The 14,341-nt window shown below is 44.3% G+C and overlaps 1 protein-coding gene across 1 annotated transcript; it reads right to left on the bottom strand.

The window, feature by feature from the left end:
* Window positions 1-5,807: 5,807 nt before the first annotated feature.
* Window positions 5,808-6,326, bottom strand: LOC148921509 (uncharacterized). The gene has a single exon (XM_089049028.1). The coding sequence runs from the start codon at window positions 6,324-6,326 to the stop codon at window positions 5,808-5,810; it is 519 nt and encodes a 172-aa protein (XP_088905154.1).
* Between the last annotated feature and the right edge of the window lie 8,015 nt (window positions 6,327-14,341).

The following is a 14,341-nucleotide window of genomic DNA, read 5'->3' on the forward strand; positions in this document are numbered from 1 at the left end:
AGGAACTAACTCCCAAGTGGCATTCTTGTTCAAGGTTTCCATCTCAACATTCATTGCATCCACCCATTTTGACAGACCCGCCTGAATTTCCCAAACCGGGCGGACTCTTGGTGCCGACATCTCACTGATGCCGGGCCCACTTACTAAAACCCAAGACACTCTACCAAAATTTTGGCAGAGTCTCCCCTGTAAAATGCTCAAACCAACAACAAACAACCTGCAGTAATTTACATCAATACACAACCCAACTGCCAGCATGCTTTTACAAACTACAATCCAACATACAATGGCCTCCGGCCTCAAGTAGTAGCCTAACATGGGCAATAACAGAGCGTCTACAGAATTTGTTTACAACAAACAGGGGAGTAGAAAGAATTTATACAGACCCTATTAACAGACGACAAGTTCGGAGCTCGTGACTTGCTCGAATGCCTTCAGGAGCAACTACTCTGGGGGCAAAACAGAAAGATGTGAGTGGACAGAAATAAAGTTTCACTTTAAAACAACATAGTAACCCCACCATGTAAAAATAATGCTCTAGCATGCAGTTTCACAATTCAGAAACCAAAACTCAAGCACAAAAATCCCAAAGTCCAAAACATCTCCACATCTCAAGCTCACAACTCATTTCCCAAAATATATGCAACTCTCAACAACCCGTAAATACCCATATATAAATATATATATATATAGCTAGGACTCTAGTATAGTATATATATACTCCTCTCCATACTAATGTACCGGGGAGACAATCCAACCGGGGGATTGTTAGCTGGTACGCAGGATTTCCGAACACTAACCCGCGTCCAGGGATGAGTAGTCCAACCGGGGGACGGAACTCCATAGCTCACACGCCGGCACTGCCAACGACACGTGTAGCTCACAAATCTCATAACAAGTCCTACGCGCGCAGACAGTATCATCACCCCACCGGCACTGCCAACGACGTGTGTGATGATACTCAAGCAATATACATACTTCCCCATACGCCGCACGCCAACGACACGTATGGAAAGTGTCTCACACACCGCTAACGCCATGTGTGAGACCCGTAATCTCATGGCCTTCCCACCCCACCGGCACTGCCAACGACGTGTGTGGGAAGCCTAGTAACTAGGGAAGGGTACTCACCTACCATACTCATATCTCACAACCATCCATCAAACTCCTAACTTTCCACAATCTCACCACAACAACCTCTCATACTCTATACATAGACAATATAGATAGCCAACCCAAAATCCTTATCAACATAATCATCATAATCAAATATATATGTTCATATTCAAAATATATATCCAAGATATATAAACATATTCAAATCATCGACCAAAGACTTATTACATCAAAGTCACCATCATTTAAAGTATATGCACAAAACTTTCATAAATAAAAACCATGCATATGCTTAAAACAGAGTCCACTCACAAGTAATCCCAAGCTGCCCGGCCCCGTGAGGGTCCCGCCTTGAGAGTGATCAACCGAAGTACCTATTCCAAGATACAAATCCTTGATTAACAGTACGTACTTCCAAACGGAAATTCACGAAAGGAAATACTTAAATCCCCAAGTTCCCGGTGCGCTCACGTCCCAAAGGAACATCCTAAGGTCCTTACAGATTGAATTCGCTTCCCAATCGCACGGTGATCGCGATTTCCCTAAACTTCACGCTTATTGAATCGGAACATCCGGGGCTCCAATTCACGATCCGCGAATTCCTATAGGTTTCTAAGAGTACCTAAATCAACATACTTCAATTTGGAAACGATCCAACGGTCAGAACTTATCGAACCCGGATAACGCACAATATGCGAAATCCGTTCGATAGTCAAACGATATCCAAATTGAGATCCGCGAAATCCTACGCACTCGTGACAGCCTAAGGATCTCAACAGGACGAAAAACAACTTCACCCACCTTGCCCACGCGCCGCCACACGCGCCGGCAGTGCGCGGGTGTGTAGAGAGATTTCCGGCGAACGGAAAATTTCCAAACCAACGCTCACCCTTCCAATCCTAGATACTACTCGAAGAATGGAGCAACTTTTTCAACTACGGCAGCATCCAATTCGGACGGCAAGTGGCCGGAATTTCAAATTGAAATCCGGCCAAAACCTAGGTTTCCAATTCGGTTCCAAACTTCAAATTCGATCTAATCCTAACCCAAAATCAGCTAGAACACGTAAAAAGGATGAGAAACCTCACCTGGTTCACCGGGATTGGACGGCGGAGACGACGGCGCAACGATCGAAACCTCGATTCGAACCACGGTATCGCGACGATTCTCCGGCTTCCGGCAAGGAAATTGGGTGGGTCTTGATCGACTTCGAGGAGTTGAACGACCGGTGCGGCTCTTCGCTAGTTTAACCGTGAGATTCAAGAGGGAGAAAGAGAGAATCGGGAGAGAGAAACGGGAGAGAGAGAGAGTGTACGCGGGAGGGAGAGAGAGAGAGAGTGAGGTGAAAATAGTAAAAATCTGATTTTTACTAAACCCTTCGGAAAATTTACGGTTCTGCCACCGAACAAGTTTTGATCGCCAAAGCTTCGTTAAATCTCCAATTCAGGCCTACTGCCTGTCTACGGTTTCGTTTCAGTACCACCTACGCAACCACACCACTCACGGTCCCAAAATCTTCCCGGATAAGAAAGTGACCAAAATCACCCTTAACCCAGGAGTAATTTAATATTTTCCCTTAATTAAATTAAATAGGAAAATAAACGGAGTCGGGGTGTTACATTCTACCCTCCTTATAGAAATTTCGTCCCCGAAATTCACATACCTGTCAATGGAAGAGATAAGGATACTTGGCCCGCATCTGCTCTTCGGGTTCCCAAGTAGCTTCTTCAACAGTTTGGCTTCTCCACAAAACTTTCACTACCGGGATGGATCTAGAACGCAACTTCTGTTCTTTCCTATCCAAGATCTGTACTGGTTGTTCCTCATACGTCAAATCTTCTTCCAATTCCACAGGTTGGTATTCTAATACATGGGAAGGATCTGGCATGTATTTCCGAGCATAGATACATGGAATACATCATGAACTTGAGACAGTTCTGGAGGTAAGGCTAGTCTCAGAAGCTACAGGTCCAATTCGCTCCGTGATCTCATAGGGTCCAATGTAACGAGGGCTTAACTTCCCACGTTTCCCAAATCTCATCACACCCTTCCAAGGAGATAACTTCAGAACACCCAATCCCCAATCAGAACTCAAGATCTTTGGACCTGTTATCTGCATAACTCTTCTGTCGGTCTTGTGCGTTTTCAACTTTTCTTTTATAATCTTCACCTTCTCATTTGTTACTCGGATACTATCCACTTTTTCCAGTTTCTTGTCACCCACTTCATTCCAACAAATAGGAGTCCTGCACTGCCTCCCATACAACGCCTCATAAGGAGCCATCCCAATACTCGAATGATAGCTGTTATTATAAGCAAACTCCACCAAGGCAAGGTGAACATCCCATGCATCCTTAAACTGTAACACACAGGACCTCAACATGTCCTCCAGAGTCTGGATAGTCCTTTCCGATTGTCCATCGGTTTGTGGGTGAAAAGCAGTACTGAATTGCAATCTAGTACCCATAGCTTCTTGTAAACACCTCCAAAATCGAGAAGTGAATCTAGGATCCCTGTCCGATACGATGGACACAGGTGCTCCATGCAATCTGACAATCTCGTCCACAAAAAGTTTTGCCAATCTTGTCAAAGGATAGGTCTCCTTGATGGGTAGGAAATGAGCAGACTTGGTAAGTCTATCCACTATCACCCAAATTCCATCATGACCCTTTGAAGTACGTGGAAGCTTAAAAACAAAATCCATGGTAATACGCTCCCACTTCCATTCAGGAATCTGAAGTGGTTGCATGAGTCCCGATGGCTTCTGTCGCTCTGCCTTCACTTGTTGACATATCAAACATCTGCTCACATATTTAGCAATGTCTCCCTTCATATGCGGCCATGAATAATATGCCCGTAGCGTCCGGTACATCTTCGTACTACCCGGATGCATAGTGTAAGTAGAGCAATGAGCTTCCTCCATGATTTCTCTTTTCAACTCAACATTCTTACCAGGTACACATAAACAAGCTCCTTTTACCAAGGCTCCGTCTCCCCTTATGGCATAGTCTTTCCGTGTTCCATTTTCTACTTCTCCCCTTATCCTACAGAGTATAGGATCTTCCAACTGGCCTGCAATTACCCGTTCCACCATAATGGGTCTCACATGCAAGCTAGCAAGGATTCCACCTTGTTGAGTCATCTCCATTTCTACTCCATCTTTCCGTAGTTCCACCAACAACGGAAGATAGGCCGCCTTAATATGTGCCAAGTTCGCAGGAGCCTTCCTACTCAATGCATCTGCAACCACATTCGCTCGGCCTGGGTGGTACTCAATCGTACAATCATAATCCTTGATCAATTCCAACTAGCGCCGTTGTCTCATATTCAGCTCCTTCTGGGTAAAGAAATACTTGAGGCTCTTATGATCCGTGAAAATTTGACAGGTCTCACCATACAAGTAATGTCGCCAAATCTTCAGAGCAAACACTACTGCGGCAAGTTCCAAGTCATGGACTGGATAATTTCGCTCATGCTTTTTGAGTTGCCTCGAGGCATAAGCAATCACCCGGTCATGTTGCATCAAAACACATCCCAAACCCTGTAAAGATGCATCACTGTAGATCACAAAGCCCAGTTATCAGGAAGAGCCAAACAGTGCGGTGGTCAACCGCTTCTTCAACTCCTGAAAACTCTGCTTCGCACTCTTCCGTCCACTCAAATGCAACATCCTTCCTTGTCAACCGCGAGAGGGGTGTCGCTATCGAAGAAAACCCTTCCACAAATCGACGATAGTAACCTGCTAACCCCAGAAAACTTCGTACTTCCGTTACACTTGTGGGTTGTACCCAATTCACAATAGCCTCAATCTTCTGTGGGTCCACATAAATCCCTTCCGTTGAGATTACATGTCCAAGGAACACCACTCTATCCAGCCAAAACTGACACTTGCTAAATTTGGCATAAAGTTGCTTCCTTCTTAAAGTCCTCAATACCAACCTCAGGTGCTTCTTATGCCCTTCCAAAGTCTTAGAATAAACCAAGATATCATCTATGAACACAATCACAAAGTGATCCAAATAAGGTCGAAACACTCTGTTCATGAGATCCATAAATGCTGCTGGAGCATTCGTCAACCCGAACGGCATCACCAGAAATTCATAATGTCCATACCGCGTTCTGAATGCGGTCTTGGGGACATCCTCTTCTCTGATCCTCAACTGATGGTATCCTGACCTCAGATCAATCTTAGAGAAATACTTGGCATCCTTCAACTGATCAAACAAATCATCAATCCGCGGCAAAGGATACCGGTTACGTACTGTCACCTTATTCAACTGCCGGTAATCAATACATAACCTCATGGTCCCATCCTTCTTCCTCACGAACAACACCGGTGCACCCCATGGGGAAACACTAGGTCGGATGAAACCCATATCCACTAGTTCTGCAACTGAATCTTCAACTCCCGGAGTTCAGCTGGTGCCATCCTATAAGGAGTTAGATAGATAGGATTGGTGCCCTGGAAGAAGTTCAATAGTGAACTCAATTTCCCTTCAGAGGTAACCCTAAGATCATCCGGAAAGACATCAGAAACTCACTAACAACAGGAATATCTTCCAGATTCAAGGTGATCTCTCGGGTGTCGATGATATGAGCTAAGAATCCATCACACCCTTTCTCTAGTAATTTCTTAGCTATAATAGCAGAGATAAGGCAAGTAGGGAGAATTCTACGTTCCCAAAAATCGCTTAGGTCGTCCCGGACTCGAATGTCACTTCCTTCCGGTAGCAATCCAAGGACGCATGATGCTTCTCTAGCCAATCCATCCCCAGGATGATATCCAAATCCGCCAATTCTAAAGGGATCAAATTGGCTTCCAACCATGCATCTTCTACTTGAACATAGCATTCTCTGAATACCCGGTCTGCAAACATGACTTCCCCCGTGGGTAGAGAAATACTAAAACTTCCTGTCATGGGTGTCGGCCTCACACTGACATAGGGTACGAAATTGTGTGCTACGAAAGAATGTGTGGCCCCCGGGTCAATTAAAACACGAGCAAGATAGCCGAAAATAGGGATCATACCAGTAATCACGTCCGGAGTGGCCTGTGCCTCCTGCTGGGTCATAGAGAACACCCTAGCTGAGTGGTAGAACGCCAGGTGACCCCTTGAATTTCTGCCACTTCTTCCCGAGAAGATGACGGTGCCTCGCATCGGAAGATCCGCTGCAGAGGAAGTAGCACCACTCGACTGATGTCGACCCATAGTACCGCCGCTGGGCTCCGATCCTCGTGACCGTACATCACCGGTAAATCTGGCAAAACCTCTTGGTATGCCCCGCCTGTCCCACAAAATAGCATACTCGGGCCGCCGCTCAGCTTGGTTTACCCTTGAATGGAATGGGGCAATCCTTTGCAAAATGCCCCACTTGTCCGCACTGTAACATGTCAACCCTGGCTGCACGAGGGAGTCCTAGTTGTGCTAGATGCAGGCTCGCTCAAAATCGAGTCCATGCCGACGAGTACGGATCTCCCACTACCGGATCTCGTCCACCGACCATCCACCACTAGCGAGCCGAACTAGATCCTCCTCTCTTGGATGGACCCTGACTTGGGCCACCCAATCCTGCGCATCTCTCCGGCGTCTTCCTGCACCCAAGGCACATGTCCTAGATACTCTGCACTTGAGCTAAAGCTCTCATGTTAGGATACGTGCTAGCAAGGTAACCTGCATCGAATCTCCCACCATAGACCGCCTTCAAAACGCGTCGCACCGGTCCTCTTGGTAGCCACTAATTCCGCGCAAACCTCGATTCATTAAACTTGTGCTCATATTCGCCACCGACATAGACCCTGCTTCGTATATAAGAACTCAGCTTTTTGGCATAGCGATAGGAAGGTGGATAGAATCGATCGTAAAAGATCCTTGGAATTCCTCCTGTAATTTCAGCTGGATTCCCATAGCCCCTCTTTGCAGCTTTCCACCAGTGATAGGCATTCCTTTTAATGTAAAGGTAGCCAAACGGACCCTATCTTCATCAGACACTCCAGACCTCAAAAATCCGCTCCACATCAAGAATCCAAGACTCACCTCTGCGGATCTGGGCCACCCATGAACTCTTTGGCTCAGAGCTCTTTCACCCTTTTAATTTCGAACTTTCAAGATTACGCCTTCCCGCAGCGAGTCATGGTGCGGTGAATTGACTCAAGCCATGGCGCAAGTCCAGGCATTCTCTCCGGCAGTGGAGATGGTGGAGGAGATGGAACTGGAGGTGAAGGAGGTGGTGACGGAGATGGTGGTGGAGGATTTGGGCCCCATCTTTGACCACGACCTCGTGTTCTCGGTCGTGTTGCCATGTTTCTACACAAAGAAACCATCGAATCATTAGATCAACAATGCAGCAAAAGTGCAAGTGTCAAGGAAAATGAACCTAATGCTCGATACTGTCAAGACAGACCCGCCCGAATTTCCCAAACCGGCGACCATCTTAGTGCCGACATCTCACCGATGCCGCCCACTTACTAAAACCCAAGACACTCTACCAAAATTTTGGCAAAGTCTCCATAAAATGCTCAAACCAACAACAAACAACCTGCAGAATTTACATCAATACACAACCCAACCCAAAGATGCTTTTACAAACTACAATCCAACATACAATGGCCTCCGGCCTCAAGTAGTAGCCTAACATGGGCAATAACAGAGCGTCTACAGAATTTGTTTACAACCAACAGGGAGTAGAAAGAATTTACATGCACCTATTAACATTTACAAGTTCGAGCTCGTGACTTGCTCGAATGCCTTGAGAGCAACCATCGTCTGGGGCAAAGAAGATGTGAGTGGATGTAAATAAAGTTTCACTTTAAAACAACATAGTAACCCCACCATGTAAAAATAATGCTCTAGCATGCAGTTTCACAATTCAGAAACCAAAACTCAAGCACAAAAATCCCAAAGTCCAAAACATCTCCACATCTCAAGCTCACAACTCATTTCCCAAAATATATGCAACTCTCAACAACCCGTAAATACCCATATATAAATATATATATATATATAGCTAGGACTCTAGTATAGTATATATATACTCCTCTCCATACTAATGTACCGGGGAGACAATCCAACCGGGGGATTGTTAGCTGGTACGCAGGATTTCCGAACACTAACCCGCGTCCAGGGATGAGTAGTCCAACCGGGGGACGGAACTCCATAGCTCACACGCCGGCACTGCCAACGACACGTGTAGCTCACAAATCTCATAACAAGTCCTACGCAGATGATCATCACCCCACCGGCACCGCCAACGACGGTGTGATGATACTCAAGCAATATACATACTTCCCATACGCATCGCCAACGACACGATGGAAAGTGTCTCACACACCGCATCGCTAACGCCATGTGTGAGACCCGTAATCTCATGGCCTTCCCACCCCACCGGCACTGCCAACGACGTGTGTGGGAAGCCTAGTAACTAGGGAAGGGTACTCACCTACCATACTCATATCTCACAACCATCCATCAAACTCCTAACTTTCCACAATCTCACCACAACAACCTCTCATACTCTATACATAGACAATATAGATAGCCAACCCAAAATCCTTATCAACATAATCATCATAATCAAATATATATGTTCATATTCAAAATATATATCCAAGATATATAAACATATTCAAATCATCGACCAAAGACTTATTACATCAAAGTCACCATCATTTAAAGTATATGCACAAAACTTTCATAAATAAAAACCATGCATATGCTTAAAACAGAGTCCACTCACAAGTAATCCCAAGCTTGCCCGCCCCGTGAGGGTCCCGCCACGAGAGTGATCAACCGAAGTACCTATTCCAAGATACAAATCCTTGATTAACAGTACGTACTTCCAAACGGAAATTCACGAAAGGAAATACTTAAATCCCCAAGTTCCCGGTGCAGTGCTCACGCCCAAAAGAACATCCTAAGGTCCTACATGATTGAATTCGCTTCCCAATCGCACGGTGATCGCGATTTCCCTAAACTTCACGTTATTGAATCGGAACATCCGGGGCTCCAATTCACGATCCGCGAATTCCTATAGGTTTCTAAGAGTACCTAAATCAACATACTTCAATTTGGAAACGATCCAACGGTCGAACTTATCGAACCCGGATAACGCACAATATGCGAAACCGCTCGATAGTCAAACGATATCCAAATTGAGATCCGCGAAATCCTACGCCTCGTGACAGCCTAAGGATCTCAACAGACGAAAACAACTTCACCCACCTTGCCCACGCGCCGCCACACGCGCCGGCAAAGTGCGCGGGTGTGTAGAGAGATTTCCGGCGACGGAAAATTTCCAAACCAACGCCACCCTTCCAATCCTAGATACTACTCGAAGAATGGAGCAACTTTTTCAACTACGGCAGATCCAATTCGGACGGCAAGTGGTCGGAATTTCAAATTGAAATCCGGCCAAAACCTAGGTTTCCAATTCGGTTCCAAACTTCAAATTCGATCTAATCCTAACCCAAAATCAGCTAGAACACGTAAAAAGGATGAGAAACCTCACCGTTCACCGGATTGACGGCGAGACAACGGCGCGAACGATCGGAAACCTCCAGTCGAACCACGGTACCGCCGACGATTCTCCGCTTCCAAGGAAATTGGGTGGGTCTTGATCGGACTTCGAGGAGTTGAACGGACCGTGTCGGCTCTTCCGCTGCCGAATCGTGAGATTCAAGAGGAGAAAGAGAGAATCGGGAGAGAGAAACGGGAGAGAGAGAGAGGTACGCGGGAGGGAGAGAGAGAGAGTGAGGTGAAAATAGTAAAAATCTGATTTTTACTAAACCCTTCGGAAAATTTACGGTGCTCGCCACCGAACAAGTTTTGATCGCCAAAGCTTCAAATCTCCAATTCAGCCTACCACTGCCTCACGGTTTCGCTTTCAAGACCACCTACGCAACCACACCACTCACGGTCCCAAAATCTTCCCGGATAAGAAAGTGACCAAAATCACCCTTAACCCAGGAGTAATTTAATATTTTCCCTTAATTAAATTAAATAGGAAAATAACGGAGTCGGGGTGTTACACATTTTGGATAAGATAAAGCATCCTGCAACTTAGTTGGCACACATACACTAAATAATTGACACAAATATGATGCATTTGACTTAAATAAACAATGAGTTGACACATAATGACTAATGAGATATTTGGACTTGGCATGTATATCAAGAGAATATTGTACTTTAGGCTTCCCACGAGTAGTTTGTGGGGGCAATTGATAAGTAGACACATTATCAGAAATTACCTCACTATTGTCATGAGTTGATTAGGACAACGGCAGGGCAGAGGGGGGGTCTTGCATCAAACTCATCTACACAAGAATCATTGTCGCGTTCTTCAGATAGTAGACCTGTCATAGCGAGAGGCAATCTGGTCGATTTGAAGTCTGTGCTTATCATCTTCGCCTGCACCTAAGTGATCGGCATGCGACGATCTTAGTGATCGATCGTTTTGAAGCATTGCATATTGTTGAGGCCCAAAAAATCCACAACTTGGCCCAAATATATTCCCAGCCCAATGCGATACCTTATCGAGAAGAAACTTGATTTCGGCATGCGAAAGTTTGTCATATGCACTTTCACACATGTCATGCCACGCTTCAAGCTTAAGTAGGCCTAAGCCAAGCAAGATGCCCGGGGCTTGCTTGAGTGTTTTGTGGTATGAATGGTAATAAGTTGACATGAGGCCTATTGATTGGCCGAGAAATGGAAGTCCCGGAGTTGCTTAGGAGCCTCGGAACTCAAGCCTATTTCTTAGGCCCAAACATATGGGTGAGCACAAAGGAGAAAGTAGCCCATTACTTCAACCAAAATAGCCCAACAATTGATGAAGTTAGCCCATTTACTTGATAAACCAACTTATTGTCCTAGAAGGTCCAAGCAACCCAAGAAAATATATGCAAATCTCTAGCACCTAGCTGAAAGCAAAAGCCACGATGAAAGCCAAAATATCCATGTCAGTGAGCTGGGGAGGCTCCAAGACATGGGAGGAACAAGTTTCAAGCAAAAACTTCCAAAAAACCAAGGGATACTTGAGCAAAACACCTTTCAAACCAGTATACATTCTCATTTCTTTCCCCCCATCAAATTTAGCTATAGAATAGGGGAGAAAATAAGGAAGAAAGATGGCTAAAAATAGAAGTTCTCCACTGAGGCAGCTGGGGTAAAAGGCATTGAGCACTCAAAAATTCCTAATTTTGTGCAAATGGGCAGAGAGATTTCACAAAAATAGGATTATTGAAAGGATGAGGGGAGAAAGAAAGGGAAAGACTTGGCCAAATTGGATAGAAACCATTAGGGTTTCTTGGAAAATGATAGCTTCCAGCGCCTATAAAAAGAGGCATTTCCTACCATCATCACAACACACATATGGAGAGCAAGCTTTATCTCTCATCTCCGAAACCTCTGCAATTTCGAGCCTCATCCTTTCATCTATTCCCATTTTTCCTTTTGGTAAACTTTTCCAAAGCTTGGTAGAGTTTTCGTCGAGCTGCCAGAAACTACCCAGCACCCTACTACTTCATCATTAGCTAAAACAACTACATCCAGAGAGCAAGCTTCCTCTCTCACCTGCAAAACCTAACAAATTCGTGCTATATTCATCCTTTTTCCCCCCAAGAATGCATAGCTTTCTCTTCAGTGCTAAACTCATGTCAATTTTTCTTCCATGCCACAAGCCTCTCATGCCAAGCTAAGAATCTACTTGTATGCAGCCATTGTTTTTGTTGGTGAAGGTAACCAGGGTGTTTTCTAAGGCTTCACTATCCTTTCAAAACATTCTTGAGGCCTGATCTTTGAACTCAGACACATGGGGTAATTTCATCCATTTTGCTTTTTACTGAGTAGCCCACCCATTTGTGCTTGCCGGAAGAAAAAGCCCTTACACATATCGCCTTCAGCCAGACCTAGATGACCGGTCGCTACTAGATGGGCGACTCGTTTTCTCCCCATGAGCAATATCTTCACATACATCATTAAGTTCAAGATCTTCCACTCCATGACTCTCTAAGTCACTCCCCATTTCCCCTTAAATTGGAGAGGAGGGAAAAACATAATACGACACGTCTTCATAGAAGGTTACCTCCAAAGTAACATGCACCTTCTGCATATGAGGATGATATCATTTATAACCATTCTAAGTAGTGAAATGGCCAATGAAGACACAATGTAAAGCACATGAATCAAGTTTAATTCGTTGATGGGAGTAGACATGAACATAGGCAACACACCCAAATACCTTCGAGGGCAACTTAGAGACAGTAACTGGAGTATGATCACATAACACATCAAGAGAAGTCTTGAAATCAAGAGCCCAACTACGAGTATGGTTAAACAAATAGGCCGTGACCAAAATAGCATGACCCCAAATGTGATGGGGAACATACATACCTAACATAAGGGAGCAGTAACTTTAAGTAAATCGACGATTCTTGTATCTGCACACACCATTCTGCTGAGGAGTGAATGAAGTAGTAGTTTGGTGAATAATACCTTGATCACTGAAGAAACAAGTCAAGGTATTATTCACATATTCACCTTTATTATCAGTCTGAAACAAATTGACTCGAACATGAAACTGAGTAGACAGCATGGCACAAAATGCAGGAAGAATAGAAGCAATATCATGTTTATTCTTCATCAAATACACCCATGATAAGTGAGTGCAGTCATCAATAAACGTAACAAACCAACAGAAACCATTAGAAGTCATATGAGCAAGACCCCATACATCCGAATGTACTAACTCAAAAAGCAATGCAACTTTATTATTACTTAAGGGAAAACCAGTACAGTAGCTCTTGGCCATTACATAAGTCTCACATTTGAAGCTAGACTTATCACACGAACTAAATAACAAAGGAAACAAATGCTTAAGATAATCAAACAACGGATGTCCTAAGCGATGATGCCACATCCACAGTTGTTTTTTGTCTTTGACATTGCCACTCTAAACTTTATAAGCAACGCAATTACGAACTGCTGCACCGTAACGTTAAGTAATACAACCTCCTTATCTGTTTACTATGCCTAATCGTCTCGTGAGTCCTGAGATCTTGAAAAGAGCAATATGTAGAATAGAAAGTAGCAAATGCGTTAAGTGTATCAAGTAAACGACAAAAATATAACAAGTAACAATGAATATTTGGAACCAAGAGTGCATGGGACAAGGTTAAGATGAATGATACCTTCACCGATAACGGGGGAAGGTAAACTATTAGCACTAGTGATATAGGGATCACAAGAGTTACGAGACAACTCATTAAACAGATTAATATCACAAGGTCAATTATCTAAGTATTAGAACTCATACCTGACATGGTATCAGAAGCACACAAATTTGTAAGCAACCTTAGGTCATAGTGCAATCAACCTTGGGGCCATACATGCGAGCTTTGTAGTCAACAAACCAATCAGGATAACCATGCTCCTTAAAACACTTCTAGGAGTAATAATCACCATTGGGCCTTCAAGAGAACTAGGAGTATATCCAGAAGGACGAGAACCATAGGAAGTTGAGGACTTTTGAGACAACGAGTGACCAGTCGCATCTTGATTGGTGACCGATCGATTATGGGTAGGGTCCAGTTTTAGGGTCATCGCACCTTCTTCGAGCATAGTAGACTGACGAGTGTCTCCCTCCATAACCATGGCATAGGCTTCTAGAGGAGGCGAGACAAGACTAAGAGCAAACATTCGATTACGAACACCATCATACTGTGGATCAAGTCCTCCAAGAAATCATAAACTCGATCAGCTCAATTTCTTTCTGACGATAAGCCACATCAGCAGAACAACCAAAGTCATTCGGACGTAGACAATCAATCTCATGCCAGATAGCATGGAGTTTTACATAAAACACTTTCACATATTCACCATTTTGACATGTAAGTATGGACTGCTGTTAGAGTTGAAACAACGAGAACTATTTTGAGTCATAGTATAGGTCTTTTGAGCCGTCTCCCATATATCAAAAGCAGTAGCACCATGTTTAAACAAGGCATGAACTGGTTTAGTCATAGAATTGAGAGGCCATGACCGCACCAAGCAATTATCTTCTTCCCATTCAGCATAGGCATTTGAGTCTGGGGACGGAGCAGTCTTCTTCCCATTGATCCAATTTGTCAGAAGTTATAGGAGCAGAGTAATCACGCAAAGAACGATCTTCCTTCGCTTCAAAAGCACTAGAACACACCACAACCTTGGAATCATCACCCCTAATAGAA

Source organism: Prunus mume, linkage group LG1 (assembly GCF_029339155.1).
Source record: "Prunus mume cultivar Tortuosa linkage group LG1, ASM2933915v1, whole genome shotgun sequence".
Classification (NCBI taxonomy): domain Eukaryota; kingdom Viridiplantae; phylum Streptophyta; class Magnoliopsida; order Rosales; family Rosaceae; genus Prunus; species Prunus mume.